The sequence below is a fragment of the Ambystoma mexicanum genome, chromosome 7p, assembly GCF_040938575.1.
Source record: "Ambystoma mexicanum isolate Mex_15411 chromosome 7p, UKY_AmexF1_1, whole genome shotgun sequence".
Lineage (NCBI taxonomy): Eukaryota > Metazoa > Chordata > Amphibia > Caudata > Ambystomatidae > Ambystoma > Ambystoma mexicanum.
The window spans coordinates 7,241,997-7,264,512 of record NC_090939.1 but is presented as its reverse complement, the minus strand read 5'-3'; the positions used below and the strand labels follow the sequence as shown (position 1 = coordinate 7,264,512).

At 48.8% G+C, this 22,516-nt stretch overlaps 1 protein-coding gene across 4 annotated transcripts in view; it reads right to left on the bottom strand.

Annotated features, from left to right (window-relative positions):
• Positions 1-22,516, bottom strand: part of UBASH3A (ubiquitin associated and SH3 domain containing A) — a 368,437-nt gene that overhangs the window by 75,100 nt on the left and 270,821 nt on the right. For 2 of the 4 annotated variants that reach the window (XM_069635648.1, XM_069635650.1), the window contains exons 9-11: positions 13,562-13,684; positions 11,132-11,224; positions 5,742-5,886 (exon numbers count right to left, since the gene is read on the bottom strand). In XM_069635648.1, coding sequence (XP_069491749.1) covers positions 5,742-5,886; positions 11,132-11,224; positions 13,562-13,684 — 361 coding nt within the window. The remainder of the gene's footprint in view (positions 1-5,741; positions 5,887-11,131; positions 11,225-13,561; positions 13,685-22,516) is intronic. The other 2 variants (XR_011283382.1, XM_069635649.1) reach the window with 2 other exon arrangements.

Below are 22,516 nucleotides of genomic sequence, written 5' to 3'. Positions count from 1 at the left end.
CTGTCTCACATCCTGACACAGCCCTGTCTCTGCTCTACTCTTCAATTTCTGATACTCTTGATGCTCTTGCCCCTGTTATGAGGATCCGTTTGAAGTCCAAAGCCAAGTGCAATTCCTGGTATGACTCTGACCTAGCTACACTTAAACGTAAGTGTAGGGAGGCTGAGAGGAAATGGAGGGCTCCTTGTTCATCCAATCTGGCCTGTCGCCTGCTCCAAAGGCATTACCGACTTTCTGTCCTCACCAAGAAGAGAGTCCACATTCAAGCTCGCATTTCTGCGGCATCTAACAACTCGGCCAAACTCTTTCAAATCTGCAAGGCCAACCCTGCTGCAGTCTCTACCCCTACTGTTGCCACCCAGGCTCTTTGCAATGCCCTTGCCTCTCACTTTATTTCAAAAACCCAGGACATCCTGTCCACCCTATCCACCCCTGCCCCTCCTCTCCGCTCTTTGTCTGTGCTTGCTCCTTCAGCTAAACCTCCACCCTCCTTCTTGTCCTTTCCTCTTTTCTCCCCTGATGAGGTTTCTAGACAAGTCTGATCTATGAAAGCCACGTCTAAACAGGTTCATCCCTGTTCCTCTAAAACCATCAAGGACCACATCGACACCCTCGCTCCAGCACTCGCTGATTTTTGCAACCATTCCTTTACCTCAGGATCCTTCCCCTCCCCTCTTAAGCACTCCCTTGTGCATCCTCTTCTCAAGAAAGCCACAGTTGATCCCTCTTGTCCGGCTAACTATCGCCCAATTTCCATTACTCCCTTTCTGGGCAAACTGCTGGAAAAGTTGGCCCTCTCTCAGCTTAACCTTCACTCCAATTATGTTGGCTGTCTCCATGACCACCAGTCTGGCTTCAGAGCTGCCAGAAGCAAGGAAACTGCTCTCCTGAACATCCGTAAAGATCTGCTCTCAAACCATGACTCTAACATTCCCTCTGTCCTCATCCTCCTCGATCTTTCCTCTGCCTTCGACACAGTCAACCATACCATGCTGCTCAACCGTCTCTGTGATAACCTGGGTATCACTGATCAGGCTCTGGCCTGGCTGACCTCTTACCTCTCTGATCGACCTTCAAAGGTCCAACTTGGTTACTTCCTATCTTCTATCTTCCTCTCTACCTGTGGTGTTCCCCAGAGGTCTAACCTCTCGCCCTGGCTTTTCAACCAATACCTGGCAACTCTCGCCCACTGCATTTATTTTTATTTTTTACATTTGTATAGCGCGCAGGCAGCCCAAGGGCATTGTGGCGATGTTACTTGCAGACAATTTAGTTACATTAGGCATAAGTTACAGATTGGGTACATAGGCGTAACACATAATATGCATAGAGGCGTACACAGGTCAGGTATACATATGGCGGGTGTACATGAGAGACGGTAGAGAATCAAGCAAACAGGGTGGTTTTCAAGGTTTTGCGGAAGGTGGTCAGCGAAGGTTCAGCTCGCTTTGTCACTTTCTGCTAAAATGTCCAGTGCTATGCTGGCCCAGGTACCTGCTCACCCTGCCACCCTCCTGCACTGCCTCTGGGCCACCCCTTGCACTGGGGTCTGTATCTGTACCCATACAGCCCCCTTTTTTTTCTTCCTGCACTTATCAGACCTACCCTGTCTGCATCCTTAAACCCAGCACTTGCCAATTGCTGCTGCACTACCACTGTTTGTTGCCTTTTTTATTTATTAATTAATTATTATTTATATTTTTCTCCTTTGCTCCACACTTTCCACTTCTCCACCCTTCCATGCACTTTTCCCCTCCCCCTCTCCCATGCACTTGCGCGTTCTCAATGTCACTGGGCCTAGTAAGAACGTTGTTTTGTTCTCCCCTGTTCCCCTCCCTTGCCTTGTCGCGCTCTGAAACACTTGTGTACGAGCACGATAGAAATAAAATATCATATCACATCATATCCTCCTACCTCTACTCTCTCCTCTACCTCCGGCCCTGTGGCCACCTCTCCTCCCTCGTTCTCTTCCTTTCCTCTGTTCTCCCCGGAGGAGATTACGAGACAAGTCCGATCTATGAAAGTCTCAACAAAACAGGTTCTTCCCCGTTCCTCCAAAACCATCAAGGACCACATTGACACTCTCGCTCCTGCCCTGGCTGACTTCTGCAACCACTCCCTTGCCACTGTAGCCTTCCCTACCCCCCTGAAGCACTCTCTCGTGCACCTTCTTCTCAAGAAACCCTCAGCCGACCTCTCCTGCCCGGCTAACTATCTCCCGATCTCCAACACTCCTTTCATGGGCAAACACCTAGAAAAGATGGTCATCTCCCACCTTAATGTTCACATTGAATCTGTTGGTTGTCTCCATGACCATCAGTCTGGCTTCAGTGCAGCCAGAAGCATGGAAATTGCTCTCCTGAACATCCCTGAAGACCTGCTCTCTAACCTTGATTCTAATCTCCCCTCTGTCCTCAGCTTACTCAATCTCTCTTCTGCCTTTGACACAGTCAACCATGCCACCCTGCTCAATCGTCTCCGTGATAACCTGGGTATCACCGATCAGGCCCTGACCTGGCTGACCTTATTCCTCTCTGATCGACCCTTCAGGTCCAACTTGGGTCCTTCCTTTCCTCTATTTCACTTTCTACCTGTGGTGTTCCCCGGGGGTCTAACATTCTCCCTAGCTGTTCAACCAATACCTGGCACCTCTCGCCCCCCGCATTGCCGCTCTCTGCTCCAACTTCCAGTACTATGCAGATGACACTCAGCTTGTTTTCAGGCTCCCCTCTGCCACCTCCTCTCCTTCTCTCATTTCTGTCTGTCTACTATCCAGGAGTGGTGTGCCGCCAACGATCTCTGCCTTAATGCCAGCAAGACGGAGATTCTCTGCATTGGCACACCTGCACCATCCTTTCCTGTCACTCTCTGGCCGGCCTCCCTTGGCCCTGTTCCTGCTCCCACCTGTGAGGCTAAGAACCTCTGGGTCATCTCCGACTCCATACTCTGCTTTTCTCCTCACATCTCTGATGTCTCTAACAAGTCAAACTACAAACTGCACCTCCTCAGAGGTATTCTTCCTTTCCTATCCTTACCCCAGAAGCTCACTGTCTCCAGAGCTTTGGTTCTCTCTAGGCTGGAGTACTGGAACAGCCTCTTTCTAAATCTGCCTGTTTCTACTCTCCGCCCTCTGCAACTCATCCAGAACAGGACTGCAAGACTTGTCCTTGGTCTCAAGCCCAGGGATCATATCTCTCCAGAACTGTAGTCCCTACACTGGCTCCCAGTGGCTGCAAGGATTAAGTTCAAGACCCTTCGCAACGTCCTCAATACCTCCAACTTTCACTTCGTAAATACCTTCCTACTCAAGCTCTTCGCTCCTCCAACTCCCACAGGGTCAGTCGCTTCTCCAAGCAATAAGTTGGTGGTAGATCTCTTTCTTCGGCTGGGGCCTCCCTCTGGAACAGCCTCCCTGCCTCTCTGAAACTTGAGGAGAACCATCTCTGGTTCCGGAAGCACCTCAAGACCTTCCTCTTTGCTTCTGCTTTCTCTCTTCCTCTCCCCTGTTGATTTCCTGTCTGAAACTACACTGTTCAACTGGCTACCCTCTGATTTCGGGCCCAGGACCCTGCCCGCCCAGTTGCACACCCGCACTGCCTCGCAGCAACCCTTGCACTTGGATCTGTTTCTGTAACCCTACAGTCCCCCTACCTGCACTTTTTGGACACCTGCTGTCTGCACTTACCCTTGCACCTGCCACCTGCTGGCCGCACTTCTTGTTATTGTTTCGATCCCATGTACAGCAGTGCCCCCTCCTCCCCTTTCCCCTGGCACTTTTCCCTTCCCACCTTCCCTGCACTTGCGCAACCTCAATGTCACTTGGCCCAGTAAGATCGCTGTCTCTGTCCTCCTCTCTTCCCCCTTCCTTGCCTCGTCGCGCCTTGAAACACTTTGTATAGGCGCGTTACCATATGCTATATCATAGCATGCTTCGGGACTTTGTCCTGCTGGAGCTGAAACGTTCTATAGTTTCTCATCGATTGGAAAAACCCACTCTTGATCCTAACAATGGAAGACGGGCAACAGTTCATACAGTGGGGCAAAAGTTAATCTAGGATGATAAGGAGCCAAATACAGCGGGGCATGAGTGGAAGAAGGGCAACAGTTCATACAGTGGGGCAAAGGTTAATCTAGGATGATAAGGAGCCAAATACAGCGGGGCATCAGTGGAAGACGCGCAACAGTTCATACATTGGGGCAACAGTTCATCTAGGAGGGTAAGGAGCGTAATGCAGTGGAGTAGGAGTTAAACTAGCACATGCGTGTACAATGTCGGAGATGCCAAAGATTTCAGAAGACCTATTGTAAGAGGTGATGTCACCGAGTCTTCATTTTTCAATGGTACACACGGAGCAGTCGAGTTCTAACCCGCAACTCTCAAGGTGTGATTCAGCCTAACTGACTTGGGTGTCTATATGCAAAGGGCCTTATCAGCACTGGTATTTAAAAAGGATTGTCCCAGGCGTTATGGCTTGTAATTGGATAATGAGGTGTGCCGGTAACATACATAGGACTGGGATGCCACTGCACCTAGCTGCCTTAGCACTGGTAATCCCCATCGCAGTAACAAAATACTCCTTGAACAAAGTGGCAATGAGTATGGCAAAAAAGGATCACCGGGGCTGGTATTAAATCTGGCCACAGCAGATGGTCCACTGCAGCCACCATACATTGAGAGAAGACGGGGGAGTGGTTTGTGCTGCAGGTTCACTGTCTCTACCTGTGCGATTTACTTATGTTACGCCTGGCAGTATTTTTTTGCACCTGGAGGTAAATTATTACCCTGGCGGTAGCTGCTAAAAATGATGCCAGTGGCAGGAATGATTAGTTCTTCTGGCGCTCTATTTTACAATCAGCAATGAATTCTACCAGTGAGATTTACTGCTGGTAATACGCATTTGAAGTACTGCTGAGTGTACTGATGGGGGGCGGGGGAGAGCAGTTGAGTAAAGATTGTGGGGGGGTATGACATCATTCCCTCTTCTCTTGAGCATGGGCCTCTGGTATAAAGCGCATTATAAATACGCAACTAAGACAACAACACAAAATAATTCTGTAACAGTCCCTCGATGCCCCCGGGCTGTGTGAGCGCTTTGAAAATGCAAACAAATAAATCTCCATCTCATACAAACTGGCATGCTGGGCAAAGCTGACTTTGCTTTTGCTAAGCAGGTCTTGGTGGGTGCCTGGGGTGCCTGGAAGTGGCGCAGGGCCGCGTGGAATCAAGTTGGTGGAAAAGTACAGAATTCCAAGCGTTTGAGAAAGGCAGCAGGAGGACCTGAAGGATATCATGCAACAAAGGAAGCAACAGGTGTGGTGGAAAGCGACGAAGGACTGGAGGGAGTTCGCCCTGTTGAGCAAGAGGCGGCCCTTTCAAGGCAGCAAGAAGAGACTGCGCCTTCCTGGGGCTGGTAGGCCTTTCAAGGCTGAGTCACCTAATTGTGATAAGAGGTTCATTTGTCAGCTCTAAAAACCATATACAAGTGTGGATGTGGGTGTGGTGGGTAAGGTAGCCATGTTGAAGTTTAGAAGGTGACATGTTGCCGGTTTTTGTATTGCATTGCAATGTAATAAACAGTCTGCTCTTTCTTATCATGTGGGCTCCGGTGTCCACCCCCCCCTCCCCGCAAGGTTCCATCTCTAATTAGGTCTAGCGCTGTTTCTCTGTTTACTTTCCTGCCACAATTTGGGGTCAGCATTCATTGCTAAAATGAAAAAGGGGTAATTTGTGGCTCACGCACTGATAGTCCCCATCCACACTGTACCCGGCGTCCCGCAGCTCTGACACCGACATGAAGGGTGGGGTATCCTTACTCAACTCCCACTTTGTCCACTCGAAGAGGCCGGGCTCCAGGCGGATTGCCAGTTTCTTTGGCTGTTGAAGCCCTGCAAGAAACCAAAAACCGTACAAAGCTTACGTGCAAAGTTACTTTTGACACCATTTCACTCAAAAAAAACTACACTTAGAGGGGGGGGGCACAGCATTTTGACTGTTATCATTTGTTTTGATGGGGCCACATGCACTAGAGAGCCCTGCAGGTGTGTACATGAAAGCCCAACCCATTCTAATTGAGCAGATAAGGCACGTCGATATCACAAGACGCATACACAAAACCTATGTCTATTGTAACATGGAATAATGGGGACGTTGATGGTTTGTGAAGAGATGGTTGAAGGGAGGGTAAGTACTCACTCAGAGATCTGCATGAAGAGACACAGCCCCTGGCTTCTAATCGGTAGCAACAGAGAACTCACTGAATGCAAACCCTGCAGTGATGCCATATTATGAGCCGAAACAAAGCCGACACCGGCCAGATATAGGAGAGGTCGCCCATCCTAGAGACTGAGCTCCGTCCAGCACAACCTCATCACTGCCCTTCTCAGGCCGGCATGAAGCCCGCACATTGTGGCACTAATAGTCGCTCCCCTGGCTCTTACACTTGATAACACTCTTCTCGTCCTAGGTTTTCTGTATCTGCCTTCACCAGGGACATTCTGTAGATCACTCGACAGAGGATGGAATCTTTGTTGCCTAAAGATGTTTGAACACCAATTTCATGCACTGCTTCTGTCCCCCCTTTTTTCTCTCAACCTTCGTCCATTGCCTGGTTCCTCATTCGTTCCCTAAGCACTGATACTAATGAAGATTGGACTCCCTAGAGGTTGTTAGATTGGTTGGGAGTAACCCCTTTATGTCTTCTTCACAGGTCTTATGGACTCACTGCTCTGCGTCCAACTTTATGATCATGCGGGGTTGACTGTTTGTGTTTCTTTATTATTGACTGTGGCCATTGGTGGGACCTGGAGGAGGTTGTTGGCATCCTGTGTACATAGATATATGTGTATACATGCCTGTGCCTATGCTTTTGCTGGTGCTTTCTCCCTCATCTCACTTCTCTGCAAAAGATCTAAGAAGTGTTTACCATATGCTAAGCTGGCCCTATGTTATGGAGCACCATGAATGTGTGAGGCCTGAGTGAGTGATGGGAGCATGGGATGGCATGGAGCCATGCATGGAACCTTAGGCATGGCAGCGGAGCGCATGTTCTCTGAATGCCACTTACACCGGACATAGGGGACGGGTGGGGCAGTGCCTGGTGGACGCAGCTTCCATTCTACTACCTACTCCATGTAACCCGCTGACCTGATGAGCTTATGGAGAATAAACTACAGTCCTTCTGGGACCTGGCTCCACTGCCATCTGTGTCCGCATAATTCACACTACGCGACGGGGAAGGGCAGCCAGTGACCTGCATCATCACCCCCAGAAGAACCAAAGAACATCCACCTGCCCTGGCCTTCCCCGCACTCTTTAAGAGCCAACAGTTAAGAGCACAGAGCCATTGAGCCAGCTTTACTAGACAGGAACACTCTTTATTTCTTCTCCCTCGTCATACTTCCCCTCCCCTTCCTTTTTCTCCCGCCACTTCCCTCTCCTTAATAACATAGAGAGAGGACAGGACATCCCCCAAATACTTGTTCCATTTCTTCTATCCAGCGCTTTGACCTCGAAACAGTTTTTCATGGACGATTACTTGATCGGGCGCTAAAAGATCAGTATCCTCACAGCTTTCTTCTGGGTCAATGTCAGCTTCTATGTCTTCAGACATGTCACAATCAGTGCCCTCCGACGTACACTCACTCCTTGAGGGAGTGTCTATGGCTGGTGCTTTTCTGAAGAATGAGGCATTTCTTGGGATCTGATGCCCTCTCGCTCAGCAGACATCATGGACCCATGAACTCTTGGGGCAATTAGTGGCTCATGATGGAAGGCTGGCAGAACCTTATGAGCTTGATGTTGCCGTACACATACATGGTCACCTTCCTGAAAAGACGAATATCTCGTACCCCTTCGTTTATCTGCATAGTCCTTCATCTTCATCTTATGTTTCCTTGCATCTTGTTCCTGTACTTCTTTTTATCTATTGAGCATTTGTAGCGTGCGGCTTCCACCAGGCATTTCAGGATTCTTCAGTCATGTTCGGTAGGCATGTACTCACATTTCTATCAAACTATGATCGAAAATTGGCCGTGGTACCATGTGGAGTGTTGCCACTGAGTAAGTGCAGCCAGGGCAGCGCAGCTCTGGGTAGTGCAAGGAGAACAAGGGACTGTAGGGTAACAGTTACAGCCCCTAAGTGTGCGTAAGGCCAGAAGGCAGTGCAGGGTTTGAAGACTGCAACAGTGTTTTCCAAACTGGACTTGAATAAAGGATATCACCAGCTGGAACTGCACCCATTGTCCAGATACTTTGCCATGTTTGCCACCCGTATAGGATTATTACAACACAAAAGATTCGGTTTTGGCATCTCCTCAACGGCAAATATTTTTCAAGAGAATCACAAACTTGTCCGCTTTGTCCCACAATTTCTTAGCTATAGTGATGACATACATGTGTTTGGCATGACCCAAGAAGCCCATGATGCCACACTCCGTAGAGTTTGCATGGCTCTTTAAGACGCACAACTAACGTTACATGTTGAAAAATCTGAATTCAACAAATCCACCCTTAAAAGGCTTCGTCACATTTTCTCACAAATGCCGGCCTTCCTCAGGATCCTGGTAACGTTCAGGCCCTACTTGACGCAGCCTTTCCTGACAACACATCTGCCCTAAGACCATTCATGGGCCTGGCTATTTAGTGTGAGAGATACGTTAAAGACGTTGCATCTATCAGCACCCCTGTGCGGCTGCTCAGAAGTGTGAAGGGTGAGGGATGTCCACAGTGGACGGTTGTTTAAAATGACAGTGAGACTCTTGAATGTTGCAAGTTCCTGATATCCTGAATGAAAGGCCGTAGAGAACTCGACTGAGGGAGGCAAACATTGCAAGAAGGATCGGAGCCCGGTTGAGGGGGATCCAAGGGTGAAGAGAAATCACTGCCGTGAATATTACTGAAGGGAACTTTTGTTATATTGTTTATGACACATCAGACCGTCTAAATCAAGAGACTTTCCACAAAAGAGACTTGGACACAGAAGGTCCTGACATTGAGAAAAGGAACTGTAACCTCGTGCTGGAAAAGCCCAGGAGTGTGCTGTGCTCTAGAGTCCTGTCTTGCCCCGTGCTAAAAACGTGAGGAAGGGAGACCCCGGCCATAGCATCCCGACGTATAATTTTGTGAACACTTCTTTCTTTTCTTGTTAACATTATCCCACACTATTTTGTAGCATAGCAGTAAGGATTGGCAATAGGTTTCTTAGCATAGGCCCTTTTATTTGACTAGACTCCATTTGGACGGTATTATTATTATTTGATGGTCGTAGCTTTCTCCCATCTTAGATTTAGGTTTAGATTAGGCCTTTATCTCACCCACTTTACTGTTTAATAAACACCCTTGAACTGTGTATCTTGATACCAGGCATTCCTTACAGCATGAACTGTGATCGCTCGTGTCTGTCTTATGTTGATACCAGGCCTTCCTTACAGCATGGAACTGTGGTCGCTCGTGTCTGTTTTATCTTGATACCAGGCATTCCTTACAGCATGGAACTGTGATCGCTCGTGTCTGTCTTATGTTGATACCAGGCCTTCCTTACAGCATGGAACTGTGATCGCTCGTGTCTGTCTTATCTTGAGACCAGGCCTTCCTTACAGCATGGAACTTTGATCGCTCGTGTCTGTCTTATCTTGAGACCAGGCCTTCCTTACAGCATGGAACTGTGGTCGCTCGTGTCTGTCTTATCTTGATACCAGGCCTTCCTTTAAGCATGGAACTGTGGTCGCTCGTGTCTGTCTTATGTTGATACCAGGCCTTCCTTACAGCATGGAACTGTGATCGCTCGTGTCTGTCTTATCTTGATACCAGCCCTTCCTTACAGCATGGAACTGTGATCGCTCGTGTCTGTCTTATCTTGAGACCAGGCCTTCCTTACAGCATGGAACTGTGATCGATTGTGTCTGTCTTATCTTGATTCCAGGCCTTCCTTACAGCATGGAACTGTGGTCGCTCGTGTCTGTCTTATCTTGATACCAGGCCTTCCTTACAGCATGGAACTGTGGTCGCTCGTGTCTGTCTTATCTTGATACCAGGCATTCCTTACAGCATGAATTGTGATCGCTCGTGTCTGTCTTATGTTGATACCAGGCCTTCCTTACAGCATGGAACTGTGGTCGCTCGTGTCTGTTTTATCTTGATACCAGGCATTCCTTACAGCATGAACTGTGATCGCTCGTGTCTGTTTTATGTTGATACCAGGCCTTCCTTACAGCATGGAACTGTGGTCGCTCGTGTCTGTTTTATCTTGATACCAGGCATTCCTTACAGCATGGAACTGTGATCGCTCGTGTCTGTCTTATCTTGATACCAGCCCTTCCTTACAGCATGGAACTGTGATCGCTCGTGTCTGTCTTATCTTGAGACCAGGCCTTCCTTACAGCATGGAACTGTGATCGATTGTGTCTGTCTTATCTTGATTCCAGGCCTTCCTTACAGCATGGAACTGTGATCGCTCGTGTCTGTCTTATCTTGATACCATGCCTTCCTTACAGCATGGAACTGTGATCGCTCGTGTCTGTCTTATCTTGATACCAGGCCTTCCTTACAGCATGGAACTGTGATCGTTTGTGTCTGTCTTATTTTGATTCCAGGCCTTCCTTACAGCATGGAACTATGATCGCTTGTGTCTGTCTTATCTTGATACCATGCCTTCCTTACAGTGTGCATTGCTTTACAGAACCTGAGGTTGATCTGTTTTTCCTGTAAAGTGGCTGGGAGAAGGTTCCAGGGAATGGGTTCTCGAGACCTGGCTCATGGGTGCCAAATCTGAGCTCAGAGAGGCCCTGATTAATTTGGGCAGCCTGTGTCTGTGGGACATGTATTGATTGCATTTGAGCATTTTGGCCTCTGCCCCACTGATGTCCACTGGATGTGTAAGTGGACATCTCTCAATGGCAAGCCAGCAGAGGATTGTCAGCCTTACAGATGTTAACCCAGTGGCTTGGAGAAGGTAGGCAAGGGCCTCATCGCGAGGCTATCACAACGCTTACAGTCACAAGGCCCAAGATGCCAAAACCAGGCAACCCATATTACAGGGGACATTGGAATCTCTGGAGAGCTGCTCCATTCTATAACAGACAGTGAAAACAGTGGCAGGCTAGGAAGCAAGGGGGAAGCGCCAGTTCCACTTACCTTGTAGAATGTGGTGGGCAGTCTGGATACAGCGCAGTGCGGGGGCTGAGTACACAGAGTCAATCGTGAGTCCCTGCTCCTGGAGGGTTTCACCTGTTGAGACACACCGAGGTTCACACATGAAATGCATTCCGTGCAAGGTTTATACCGGCTATGCAATCTAAACATACTCATGCAGAGTGCAGGGGCTGTGCCTGCCATGCAACCTAAGATCCTGAGACACAGAGTGCAGGGGCTGTACATGTTATGTAACCTAAGAACCTCAGACATAGAGATCAAGGACTGTACCTACATGTAATCTGACACGATCTTGAGTTTAAGGGCGGTGCCTAGCATGTAACCTGACACGATCTTGAGTTTAAGGGCGGTGCCTAGCATGTAACCTGTCTGACATGATCTTGAGTTTAAGGGCGGTGCCTAGCATGTAATCTGACACGATCTTGAGTTTAAGGGCGGTGCCTAGCATGTAATCTGACACGATCTTGAGTTTAAGGGCGGTGCCTAGCATGTAATCTGACACGATCTTGAGTTTAAGGGCGGTGCCTAGCATGTAATCTGACACGATCTTGAGTTTAAGGGCGGTGCCTAGCATGTAACCTGACACGATCGTGAGTTTAAGGGCGGTGCCTAGCATGTAACCTGACACGATTGTGAGTTTAAGGGCGGTGCCTAGCATGTAATCTGACACGATCGTGAGTTTAAGGGCGGTGCCTAGCATGTAACCTGACACGATCGTGAGTTTAAGGGCGGTGCCTAGCATGTAATCTGACACGATCGTGAGTTTAAGGGCGGTGCCTAGCATGTAACCTGACACGATCGTGAGTTTAAGGGCGGTGCCTAGCATGTAATCTGTCTGACATACACAGACTATGACTATGTAACTTTTCATGTATGTACTTTATTGTTATCTATCCTATTCCTGTAACTAAGCTATAAGTATCCTTTGTATTAAAAATTAATAAACAAACAAACATGAACTGTAAAGTGTATGCCTGCTACATTATTTAAAGAGTTAGTGGATGCAATATAACGACAAAGTCATGCAAAGGCACGCAACCTGCAGCGCTAGCCACACTGTGCATGCGCACACAGCCTGCTGAGGTGGGGTGGGGTTAGTATCTTATTGAGGCATGCATTGAATGCTTGTGACCTGTAGTTCCCTCCTGCTTAGTTACAATAGTATTGTAGCGCCTTGATGCCAAATCTTGCAGTGATAACGTAGCCAGCAGAGCACATAGGTCTGCATGGATGGTCTGCACCGCTTGCTTTTAGCTTCCACTGAAACACTTTGCATTAAGTGCAGAATGGCCTTGACTACCGACAAGAGAGCATTCTAGCGAAACTGCCAGGGGCTGAGTGCCAGTGCTGGATGGGAGGGGGAAGAGTAACTTGGATAGGTGCAATGTGGTACTTTCCCACCAAAAAACAGGGTTTTGCACCAAAGGTTCTGGGAGGATTGTGTCACACTGAGTGACAGGCACACCTGATAAAAGTGTGCAGCTGCATGAGGGGAGGGCGGGTTCTCCTGTGGATCTGACTCGTGAAAGGGCAGATGCCGTGGGTTGACAGCATTGCTCCTATCGGTGGCTCCTGACTTGCTACGTCTCACGTGTGGGTTGACCAGAGATAGAAAGAAAAGGTGGTCTGGTCCTGACCAAAGAGGCCAGTCCAGTGCCAGTGAGAGAGAGAGAGCGGACAGTCCTTAAGATGAATAGGTCCCTGGTGTTTGGCAATTTTTACATCCAACGAACAAAAGATTGTGCTCTACGTGATTAGTAATGGGTAACTTGCATTTTTTCTCATTCTTGCGAAATTGTCGTGTTATGCACTCATTGCTAAATAAATGCCAAGTTAAAACGTTTGAATTATTTGCCAGAGTGAGTTCATTGTATTCCACAAGAGTCAGACTTGTAGCGGCTTGTATGTGCTTGTTTTGGGCTGCTCCCAGAAACTAGCACACACCATTATAAAATAGTGGCGAGTATGTCTACGTTTCCCTAACACACAAAACACAGCAGCAAAACAGGAAACCTCCTTCACACAGAGCAGAAGCACAGGACCAGGTGTAGCACAGGCATTGCTAGCAGTACGCTGTGCATACAGGTAGAGCAGAATGAGCAGCGATGCAAGCTTCCTCTACATACAGAGCAGATGCAGAAGGGTCTGCACCAATGCAAGCAAGATGGGCAAACGTTTCGCAAACCTTGACACACATGCACTTCACCTTTCCACATGGCCCTGAGCTCTGTTCCAGAGGGCTTACTTCTGGAGAGGAGAAACTGCATTGTATGTGGTATTATTGACCTCTCTACTGAGAGCAGCTCTCTCAGCTCCAGTACCTGAGTGCTCTGAGGTCTCCCGAAGAGGTGCCACCTGAGACCTGCACCACCCCCCTGCCAGAGTAAAGGCGGCAAGATCCTATTCATATACCTACGAGTCGGGACTGAAAGGTGCCACAGCTGGATAAAGGTGGGTCCAATTCAAAGCCTTTGCACCCCTCTGATCTTCCGGGCAGGGAAAGTGGAAAATTCAGGTCCGGCCTCGTGTATCTACCTGAAACCAGAAGCGGCACAAGTGAGGGTAGAGCTGGGCCATACATGGGCAAGCGCTTACAATCCATACATCTGGGCAACGCATTAAGAAGTACCTCTGGGACACTGTGGGCAAGTTATTATTTGGGAATCTATAGAGCACGGAATATCATCCAAAGGCATCTAGGTGTTAAAAAGGGGGCAGCGAGCCAAGAACAACCATGGCTTCATACCCTTAAATTAAAACAGGTGGGTTTTCAGCGCTCTTCTGAAATGGAGATATTCAGCAAGTGTTCTCAAAGATAACGGGAGAGCGTTCCACAGAGTGGGGGCCAGAACTGAGAAAGAGCGACCACCCAATCGCTTTCGAGGACATTTGGGGATCTTGAGAAGCAGATGGGACACCGAAGACACATTTCTCGCTGGGCAATACCTTTCTAGTTTCACTTTTAAGTAGTGAACTTCTTTATTGAGATATCGGTATGTGCAGCCGCCCCAGCCTGTGGCCTTCCCGCCCTCTCTCTTCCCCAACTCCCGCCTTCAAACCCATGCATTCCAGCCTTCCCCACATTCCATGACCCTCTCAATTCTACATTCTCATGTTGCTGACTCAGCTTGTTTATTTACATAATACCAGGCATCTAAACAGTGACACAATTCACAAAATAAGTGTAACCACCAATCACCCATCCCAGGGTGATATGAGACCACACTTGCCCCAGAGAGCGGCCACATTAAGCAAACGGGAACGCACCAAGTGAATTATGCCAGGCCAGCAGGCTCCAACACAGGTGTCCAGGGTTTTGGAGTTCCAAATGTAAAATATCTTTTGGGGTCCTAAGACTCAGCAGTAAGGGGGTTTGTGCCGGGAACCTCCAGGACGTGGAATTACCAAGAGGCTGGTGGAGAGAATAGAAGCAGAGAGTGGACACCTGCGGACACCTGTGAATAGACTAGAACCTGCAAATATAAAACGTGCAAATACATTGCAATAGATGAATTATCCCAGACAAATCTGCAAACAGCACTGGAACCAGAGATAAGAGCGATAACAGATGTATGAAACATGTGGCAGGACATCTGAACCATTACACACGATTATGACCCTCGAATCAGCTAAAGAACATACTGACCCTCTGTCACGCCACTTACCTGGAGACCGGGGTTTTCCGCACCTTCTCGCATTGCACCCTCTTGGTGGATCTACCCGCGCTTTCGTGGTTGTGGTTCCGCATTTCAGAGGGCTTCCAGGGTCCGTGTTGGCATGCCTTTGCGCATGCGCAGTAGGCTGGACCCTCACTGCCTTAAAGGCTTGCTCTCCAAGCGTCGTTTTGGGCTCACCAGCACCTGGCACTGAGGTGGCTTGCGTCTCAATCCTCCCAGGTGCTGGTGGCCCTACAAAGGGGGCGGAGATCAGGAGCTAATCGCGTCGCAACGCGGTTTTGCTTCGATCGTGTTTTTCGCTCCACTTGGAATTGCCCGAGCTTCCTCTGTTCCCGGTCCTGTTATCTCTTCTGCCAGCCCGTGTTATCCCTGCCCCCTGGGCCAGTGGTCATCCTGTCCCCTGGGTCTTCTTCTCCTTTGCTTGCCTATATTCACCCTGTTCTCTGGCCCTGCCTCCCTTTCCAGCCAGTCTTAGGTTGTCCTGTTCCCTGAGTCCACCTCTCCATTTCTGCCTGCCAGAGTTTACCCTGTTGCCTGGGTCTGCTTCCCTTCTCTGCCAGCCTGAATTACTTACCTGCTGTTCCTTCCTGGAACTTCACTGGACTTCTTGATTTGTGCCTCTGCCTGGTCCGACTTTTCTGCACCCAGCTGCTTCTTGTCAACATCAGATCTTCAGTTTGCCAGTACTTCAATTCCCATGACTTCTTGGACTTTTTCCACCCTACACTTCCACCTCGCCGGATCGTCATCTGGTTCGTCCACGTCTATCAGAGGACTGCAATACACAACGCTTCCCCTGCCAGTGCTTGCACTGTCCTGACGTCACGGAAATCAGGGGAAAGTGTATCGTGAGGTTGGGAGTTGGTTCAGCTTCCGCCCAGTACCTATCTTGGCTTGAGGTAGAGTCAGTTCCCCGCGTCATACATTCGACTGGATAAGCAAATAGCCTGGCAGCCACTTCAAGATCTTCAACCAAACCAACAGATACGCAGCATTCCCGTGATCAGGGCTTTAAGTGAGCTGGGCTCTGCCGGGGCTCAGCCCCGTTAGGCTCCGAAATTTCGTTTTGAGGCGGGGCCCTGCTGGGGCCCTCTAATCTCCCCTGCTAGCCCTGGCCACTACACGAAAAGTATTTTTTTCTGAAGCCTGAAGCTCTCGCTCTTGTGCGAAAGCTTCAGGCTCCAGAAAAAATTGCCTTTCAACCATAATGGTGGCACCGCACCTACGAGGCATCCCTTGAAGCAAGAGATGCCCGTGGGCCGGTGCCACCATTATGGAGAAAACGTGAGGCCGCTGGAAGCTGGGGCCGTTTTCATGAAGACTGAAACTCGCAGGAGTTCAGTCTTCAGGAAAACGGCCTCAGCTTCCAGAGGCCTCACCCTTTCAGCCTTAATGGTGACGCTGCCACTAACCAGCTGGCGAGGGGCAGCGCCACCATTAAGGCTAAATAGGCGAGGCGCTGTCCCCAGCCAGGCAAGCCTTTAGAAAATAAATGCAGATATCAGCACCCTCTCCCCCATGAGGAGAGGGTGCTGATCTCTACAAAAGGCTGCCTGACGGGGTGCCAGTAGCCCATTGAGCCGGGGGTCGTCAGAGGGGCGTAGTCTAACGAGCCATCAGGACCCCTGCCGTTAGGCCACGCCCCCTTGATGAGCCCTGGCTCATTTTGTAGTGCCACTTAAGGCACTGCCTGTGATACTCACCTTAACACCCTCTCTGTGTAAAAGTATATTTCATACTTCTTAACCTGGGTTGGGAGAGTATACACACCAGCACTGACTGGCTCAGCTCTGAGCGTTGGTACCAGTTTGTTTGGGCAAAAGGTGTTGAGGAAGTTGAAGAGGTTCTGGAGTCATGCATGCTAGTGGCATGCCATGTGGGATTTAATAACCAGGGTGCTGCCTTTTGATCCTCCTGCAGGAAGGGCAACACCCTCCTCTCAGGCCACAGCAACCATCCACAGGACATTTCCTGAGAATCGGCAGCACTGTCCTATCAAAGCCACTCTCAGACCAGGGTGCTGACCAATAGAGTCCCATTAAAGTCAGCAGACATGGGAAGGGGATGAACTAGAGTGGCCAGGAGGGAGAGGTGGGCTGAGAGAGGGGTTCCACAATCTTGTTTTCTGTTAGGGCTCTCTACCACTTACTAACAACGGGCTTTCCTGGAGCTTTCCCAGTGGGCCTCTACACCATGGGCTTCTTTGTTGTGGCTTCCCTGATTTTTCACTTCTCTTGCCCTCTCTCACAGTGACTTCACACTCTTCCTTCCATCTGTGCTCAGTCCCCATATCCCTTTAAAGCATTTGTAATTACTTGTTAATTCCTGTGTGTTGTCATATGTGCTTTAAAATGCACTTCTTTCCACATTTCCTTCTGTGCAGAACTCCCAAGTCCTATTTAGAGAGGTTGGCCTTGCTCACTTAACTCACTTCCACAGTGTCATAAGGGGCCACTTTGAAAAACATTCCCAGGGCCACTTTTGGTCCCCAGTCTATCCCTTCCTCCCCATTCCCAGCTTCCTGCAGGACAATGCAGTCTGTATATGATGTCAGATGGCAAAGGGCACTTGTTACAGCAGACTTTCTTTGGACCTGTCCCCTGCAGCATTTTCTGTTATAAGGAGGGAAACCCCTCCCCTTCTCTGATTCCTCATTTGACTCTGAACGAAGAAGGATTCAACTGTCAGGAGCACAGCTCGCTCCCAAGTCCTCTGTCATAGAGGCGCAGACAGAAGGCATCGAAGGCAAAGGCAAACTCTGTCCCCTAAACATCCCAAAGGCACTTTAGAGGGGCTGAACTGCTGTGGACCAAGGCGTCCTTGCTGGCTGCACTGGAACCAGGACTCTTTTCACTGGAGGTGACGAGCGGGAGTGCATAATACGGAGACTCACCTTGATCTGGATTGGGACTACCAGCAACCACAAAACCAAGGAAATGACCCCTGACTCTTCCTGCATCTCTGAACCACCACAATGCCAGTTTGGGCACCTTCGATGCTATCCAGTATGCTGCAGTGGAAGCGGCAGAGTCATCGTTGACCTCGATGCGCGACCACATCCGCACATCAGAGCCCCTCGGTTCCAATGCTGAAGCCCTGGTATCTCTGCATCCGAGACCTGCCAAGTCTTCTAGCATCGCCAGCTCGACAATGCTGCCTGGTCACCATCTCCTTCGAGCTCCAGCCAACGTAGCTGCAGTGCCCTGACTCTGGGCTGAGCTAGCCTAGCTTGCTTGTCAGTGAAGTCAAGTCACTACTTATCTGTCCCTGCGGTCACCAAGTCTTCCAGCACTGCTGACCCAACACAGCCCACCCTTCACAGTGTCTTTGACCCGCAAGCCAACGCCACTGCTGAAAAGCATCGCATCTTTCGGACCTGTTGTTCCCACTCTACAAATAGACCCCATACCGTGGCCAAAAGCGCCTAGACTCTTTGTTCAGTGCAAAAAAACCTGGCTGAATTCTGTTGAGCCCCAAAGACAAGAACTAAGGTATTTGAAGATGCTTTTAAGCCCCCCTTCTCTACCTAATTCTTCAATGATATTTCTTCCAACAGTGACATTGTTGCCCTTTTATTGCCACAATGCCCCAGCCCATCTACTGAGAGTGCACTTTCTCAAAAGTTTGCATTTTCTGTGTTTCCTGTAGAGGGGTGGGTTTCCCTTGTGTTTTCTGATTCGTTGTTTGCATTTTTATTGTTTGATTAAACGTCTATACTTTCAATATAAACTTAATTGGGCATTCTTTTATTCTGAACCATTGTATTAATGTTGTATGGTTTGCTACTGTTATCAGCACACAATCCTCCTAAAGGTATAGCCTGCCCTCGGCCCGCGATAGCAAATGAGGTATACCTTTCAGACTGTGCCTGGTTAACCTTTATTTCTGGGATCAGTGCTGGTTTGGTATTACTCAGGCATGTTAAGAAACTCACCTTATCTAAAGTCTGTCAGTCTCAATTGAACACACCTGAATGAGGGCAGCTTTATGCAGTGTGACAGGGGCAAGCCTCAAATCCAAGATGGCAGAAAGGACATATGTAGGCTTGATCCCACCCCCTGAGCACCAAGCAGCTCCAGGCGAACTCAAGGGAGAGCCAATACCAACCCTCCCTCAATCACTGCTCACAGATGCAGACCTTTAGTGAAAAGCCCACCCAGGGTGCGGGAGAACCCAGTATAAAGACAGCCAATCCAATTCCTGATTGTGCGTCGCAGGAACAGGGGGCTCACATTTGGAGAAGGCTGGATACTGGAGAGCAGTGGAGGAAGAGGCGGCTGCAAAGACAGAAGGCTGGAGAGGTGGTGGTAACTGAGAAGGATATCGAGGCGGTGTCAACACCTAAACGGGACAGTGAACAGAAGTGGGTGGCGATAGCAAAGTGGAATAGGGGGTGGCGGTCCAAAAAGGAGAGAAGAGCACACAGAAGATGGTGATGATAGCAAAGGAGGGGGTAACATCAGGTGGTGATAGTATTCAGAAGGTGGTGGCAGTAGTAAAGGGGTGAGTAACATCTGAAGTCGAGAGTCGGTAGAAGGAGCTGATGGTAAGAAAGAAGCTGTAGGAGGCAAGAGCAACGGAATGACCGGATAAGACCAGAGAAGGTGGTGTGGTCAGGTAGGGGGCAGCTTTGGGTGGAGAAGACACCATCAGGACCAAGGTGTAGGAATTAGGTGGTGAAAGAGAGGGCTCATGAGGAGGAAGCAGAACCCCTGGGGCAAGAGGCGGTGTGGACACCAGAGCCCGTGACTGACACTGAGGCAGCCACGCTGAAGCAAGAGTGCAGTACAGAGGAGGTGGGAGGACAGCATGGAAGATCAAGGAGTGAAGTATAGAGTAAGCAAGGCCAGGACCTAGTGAGCCGGATCAGGAATGTTCCAGCGGGTCTTGCTGGTTCTAGGCAAGATCAGATGGTGGTGGAGAAATGAGACGTGACAAAGGAGGTTACTGGCAGTTCAGAGAGACAAAGGGGAAGGTGTTCAGTGTACGCTCAGGCCACGCCAACAACCCCTCTCTAGCTGTCTCTGCCAGCTAGGTCTAATTACCCATCCACCCACAAGACTAGCTGCCAGAGTAAGCCGAGGGGTACGGGAACCCAGAAAGCCTGCATCTAGATGATACAAAAGAAGAGGGTTTGGTATCTCTGTATACGCCGGAGGAGAGGAGGTGAGGCAACCTCCAATGAGAATCAGACATTGGCGCCAGAAGCCTGAAGACCTCTAGACCCACATGTGGCAGAAGAGACCAGTCTTTGGAGAAAACTGCTCTGATTTTTCTTGTATAAAGGGTGGTGGTGAGTTCTCAGCTTTCACATTTCATTTGTGCATTGTCCCCAAATAAGAGAGAACGGACACCATTTGATCTTGGCGCCTTTCCTGATCCCCCGGTCTCCTACGTGATGACCCCCCTTCAGCTCCACATGGTGCACGCCAGGGGCAGGGAAATTGTTTATTTTAAGCAAGTCCTTTCTTGCTTGCTTACAAGCCTCCTTGATCTTCCATCGGCATGGCGGAAGTTGCTTAATGTTTAACAAATATTAGCAGACGCAGCCAAGAAATGTCTATCCTGCTCAGGTCTTCTGCATGATTTATTGGTTTTCTAATGCATTATGTATATTTACTCACCAGGATTGAAAATGGGCCTTTGAATTTACCTTGCAGAAAAAAGGAAAATTATTTTGAGAAATACCAGCCAAGCTGCCTTGTTTACATGGTGTTTTATTCAATGTATTGTTTGACCAATTAATGACCAATTAACATTTTTGGCCCATATATATCTACTGGGACCCTGAGGTGCTCTGGATGTAGTCACTTCCAAACTATAGAAGTAGCGGCTGACACATCTAAATATTTTAAAGGTATGTGTATCTACTCACTATTGACTGTAGGAATTAAGTAATTTTTAACAATTAAGTTAGGCTTGCGATGAAGTTCCTATATCTCAATTATTGCATTTTAAAGCCACAAATTATTCTATTATATCATAGTAAGACCGTTTGCTAAGAAAGTATGATATAAATTAGAAACACACAGTAATCTCCTAGTCCTTATTCAATCCAAATATTCTCATTGGGCAAGTCCATCTGCATTCCTATCGTCGTAATTATGGCAATGATACTGGCATTTGTATAGCGCTATGACCTGAACAGTGTCTAAGCGCATTGTGCCAATAAAGAGAGGAAAATGGCCAATAGAAGGGAAGGATCTTGAGTTTCTTTGTAAATAAGAGGAGATCTTCTATGTAGCGAAGTTCCGCTTCCGGTGCGTTCCATTGCTTGGATCCATGGCTGGGTTAATCAAATCTGATTTTGCCGTGGGTCCTTTTTCCCGCTGACTGTGACCATCTACAATGATCATTCCCAGGTTCCCCCCATCGCTCCTCTTCTGCGCAGGCATCTCTGCATCCACCATATGTCCTCCTGCAGCCACCCAACTCTCTACTCCTAAACCCTAGGACCTACCCCTCCAGCTAGTCCACCACCTCCCCCAGTCCTCTTCCTACCCACCCCCCAGAATAACTGCATATCCTGTACCTAATCCGCAAGCCCCCATCCCACTCCTTACCTCACGGGATGCTGTGCCGCTCCCTTGGTCTCCACACGTGATCATTCCTGATAGGCTGCAGAAAGTGGGCAGTTTGCATTGCCTCATTGCTAATAACCCAAAGGACCTGCAGGCAGAGAGTCTTGATTTGTTGGCAGTGTGGTATAAGAACAGTGTAGTGATTTCTGGATCACTGAGGATAAGCTGAAGCATACCAGCTAAAGCAGTTTTTAAGATGTGTTTGGGCCTGGGGGTGACGAACGCGGTGCGCCAGAGTGACCACTCAAAGGCAACCCTGGCCTTCGTGGGTAGCCAGGGCAGTTGCCTAAGGATTGGTCGAATGTAATCTCCTGCATGCGTTTGAGTAGCTATTCAAACCACTGCATAAAGGGGGTTCCAATAATCACGCTTCGCCCCCACTATAGCCCGAGTGAGCCTATCAAAATGAGCTTCAGACAAAAGAAGCCTTACCAGTTGGACCAGAACCAGCTCATCATTTCATGACATTGTGGGACTATTAACTTCAAGATCCTTGGAAAGAGTTAAGTCGAGGGACACACCTAAGGGTTTCCCCTTGCATGTAAATCCCAGCACGGTAGGTCGGGATATAGCTCGAAGGCTTTGGGTAATGTCCAAGGTATTTTTCTGTGTTGCCCCCTCTTGAATGCACTGTCATCTTTGTAATTCCAAACAATGCGATGTTCTGTTGCTTCAAGCGGTTTTCTCCATGTTAAGCCCATGGAATATGTTGTGTCTCTACCTATTATTATAGTCCTAATATATTCAAAAATTCTCTCCACACACACCAGATATTGGGTGTTACAATTGATGAAATGGTTTGGAATGCAAGTGTTCCCTTGGAGCCCTCCTCTGAAAACTTTCAAAGGTGGCAACCAGCTTCACTTAGCTACCCTGAACACTCGTTCTTAGGGAAAAAAACTCCTTTGACGTCTGTCTCCTTCTTCAAGACTTTGACCTCGTCGTCCTCACCCTTACTGAGACGAGGTTCAATGCCAGCTCTGTCATTGCTCTTGGCACTCTCTTTCCTGAGGGCTACAACCTCCTCTCCAAACCCAGACTCCACAGCCTGCAGGTCGAGTAACCCTGATTTTCCCTGAGTGGGTCCCTGCTTCCATCATATCGAATCA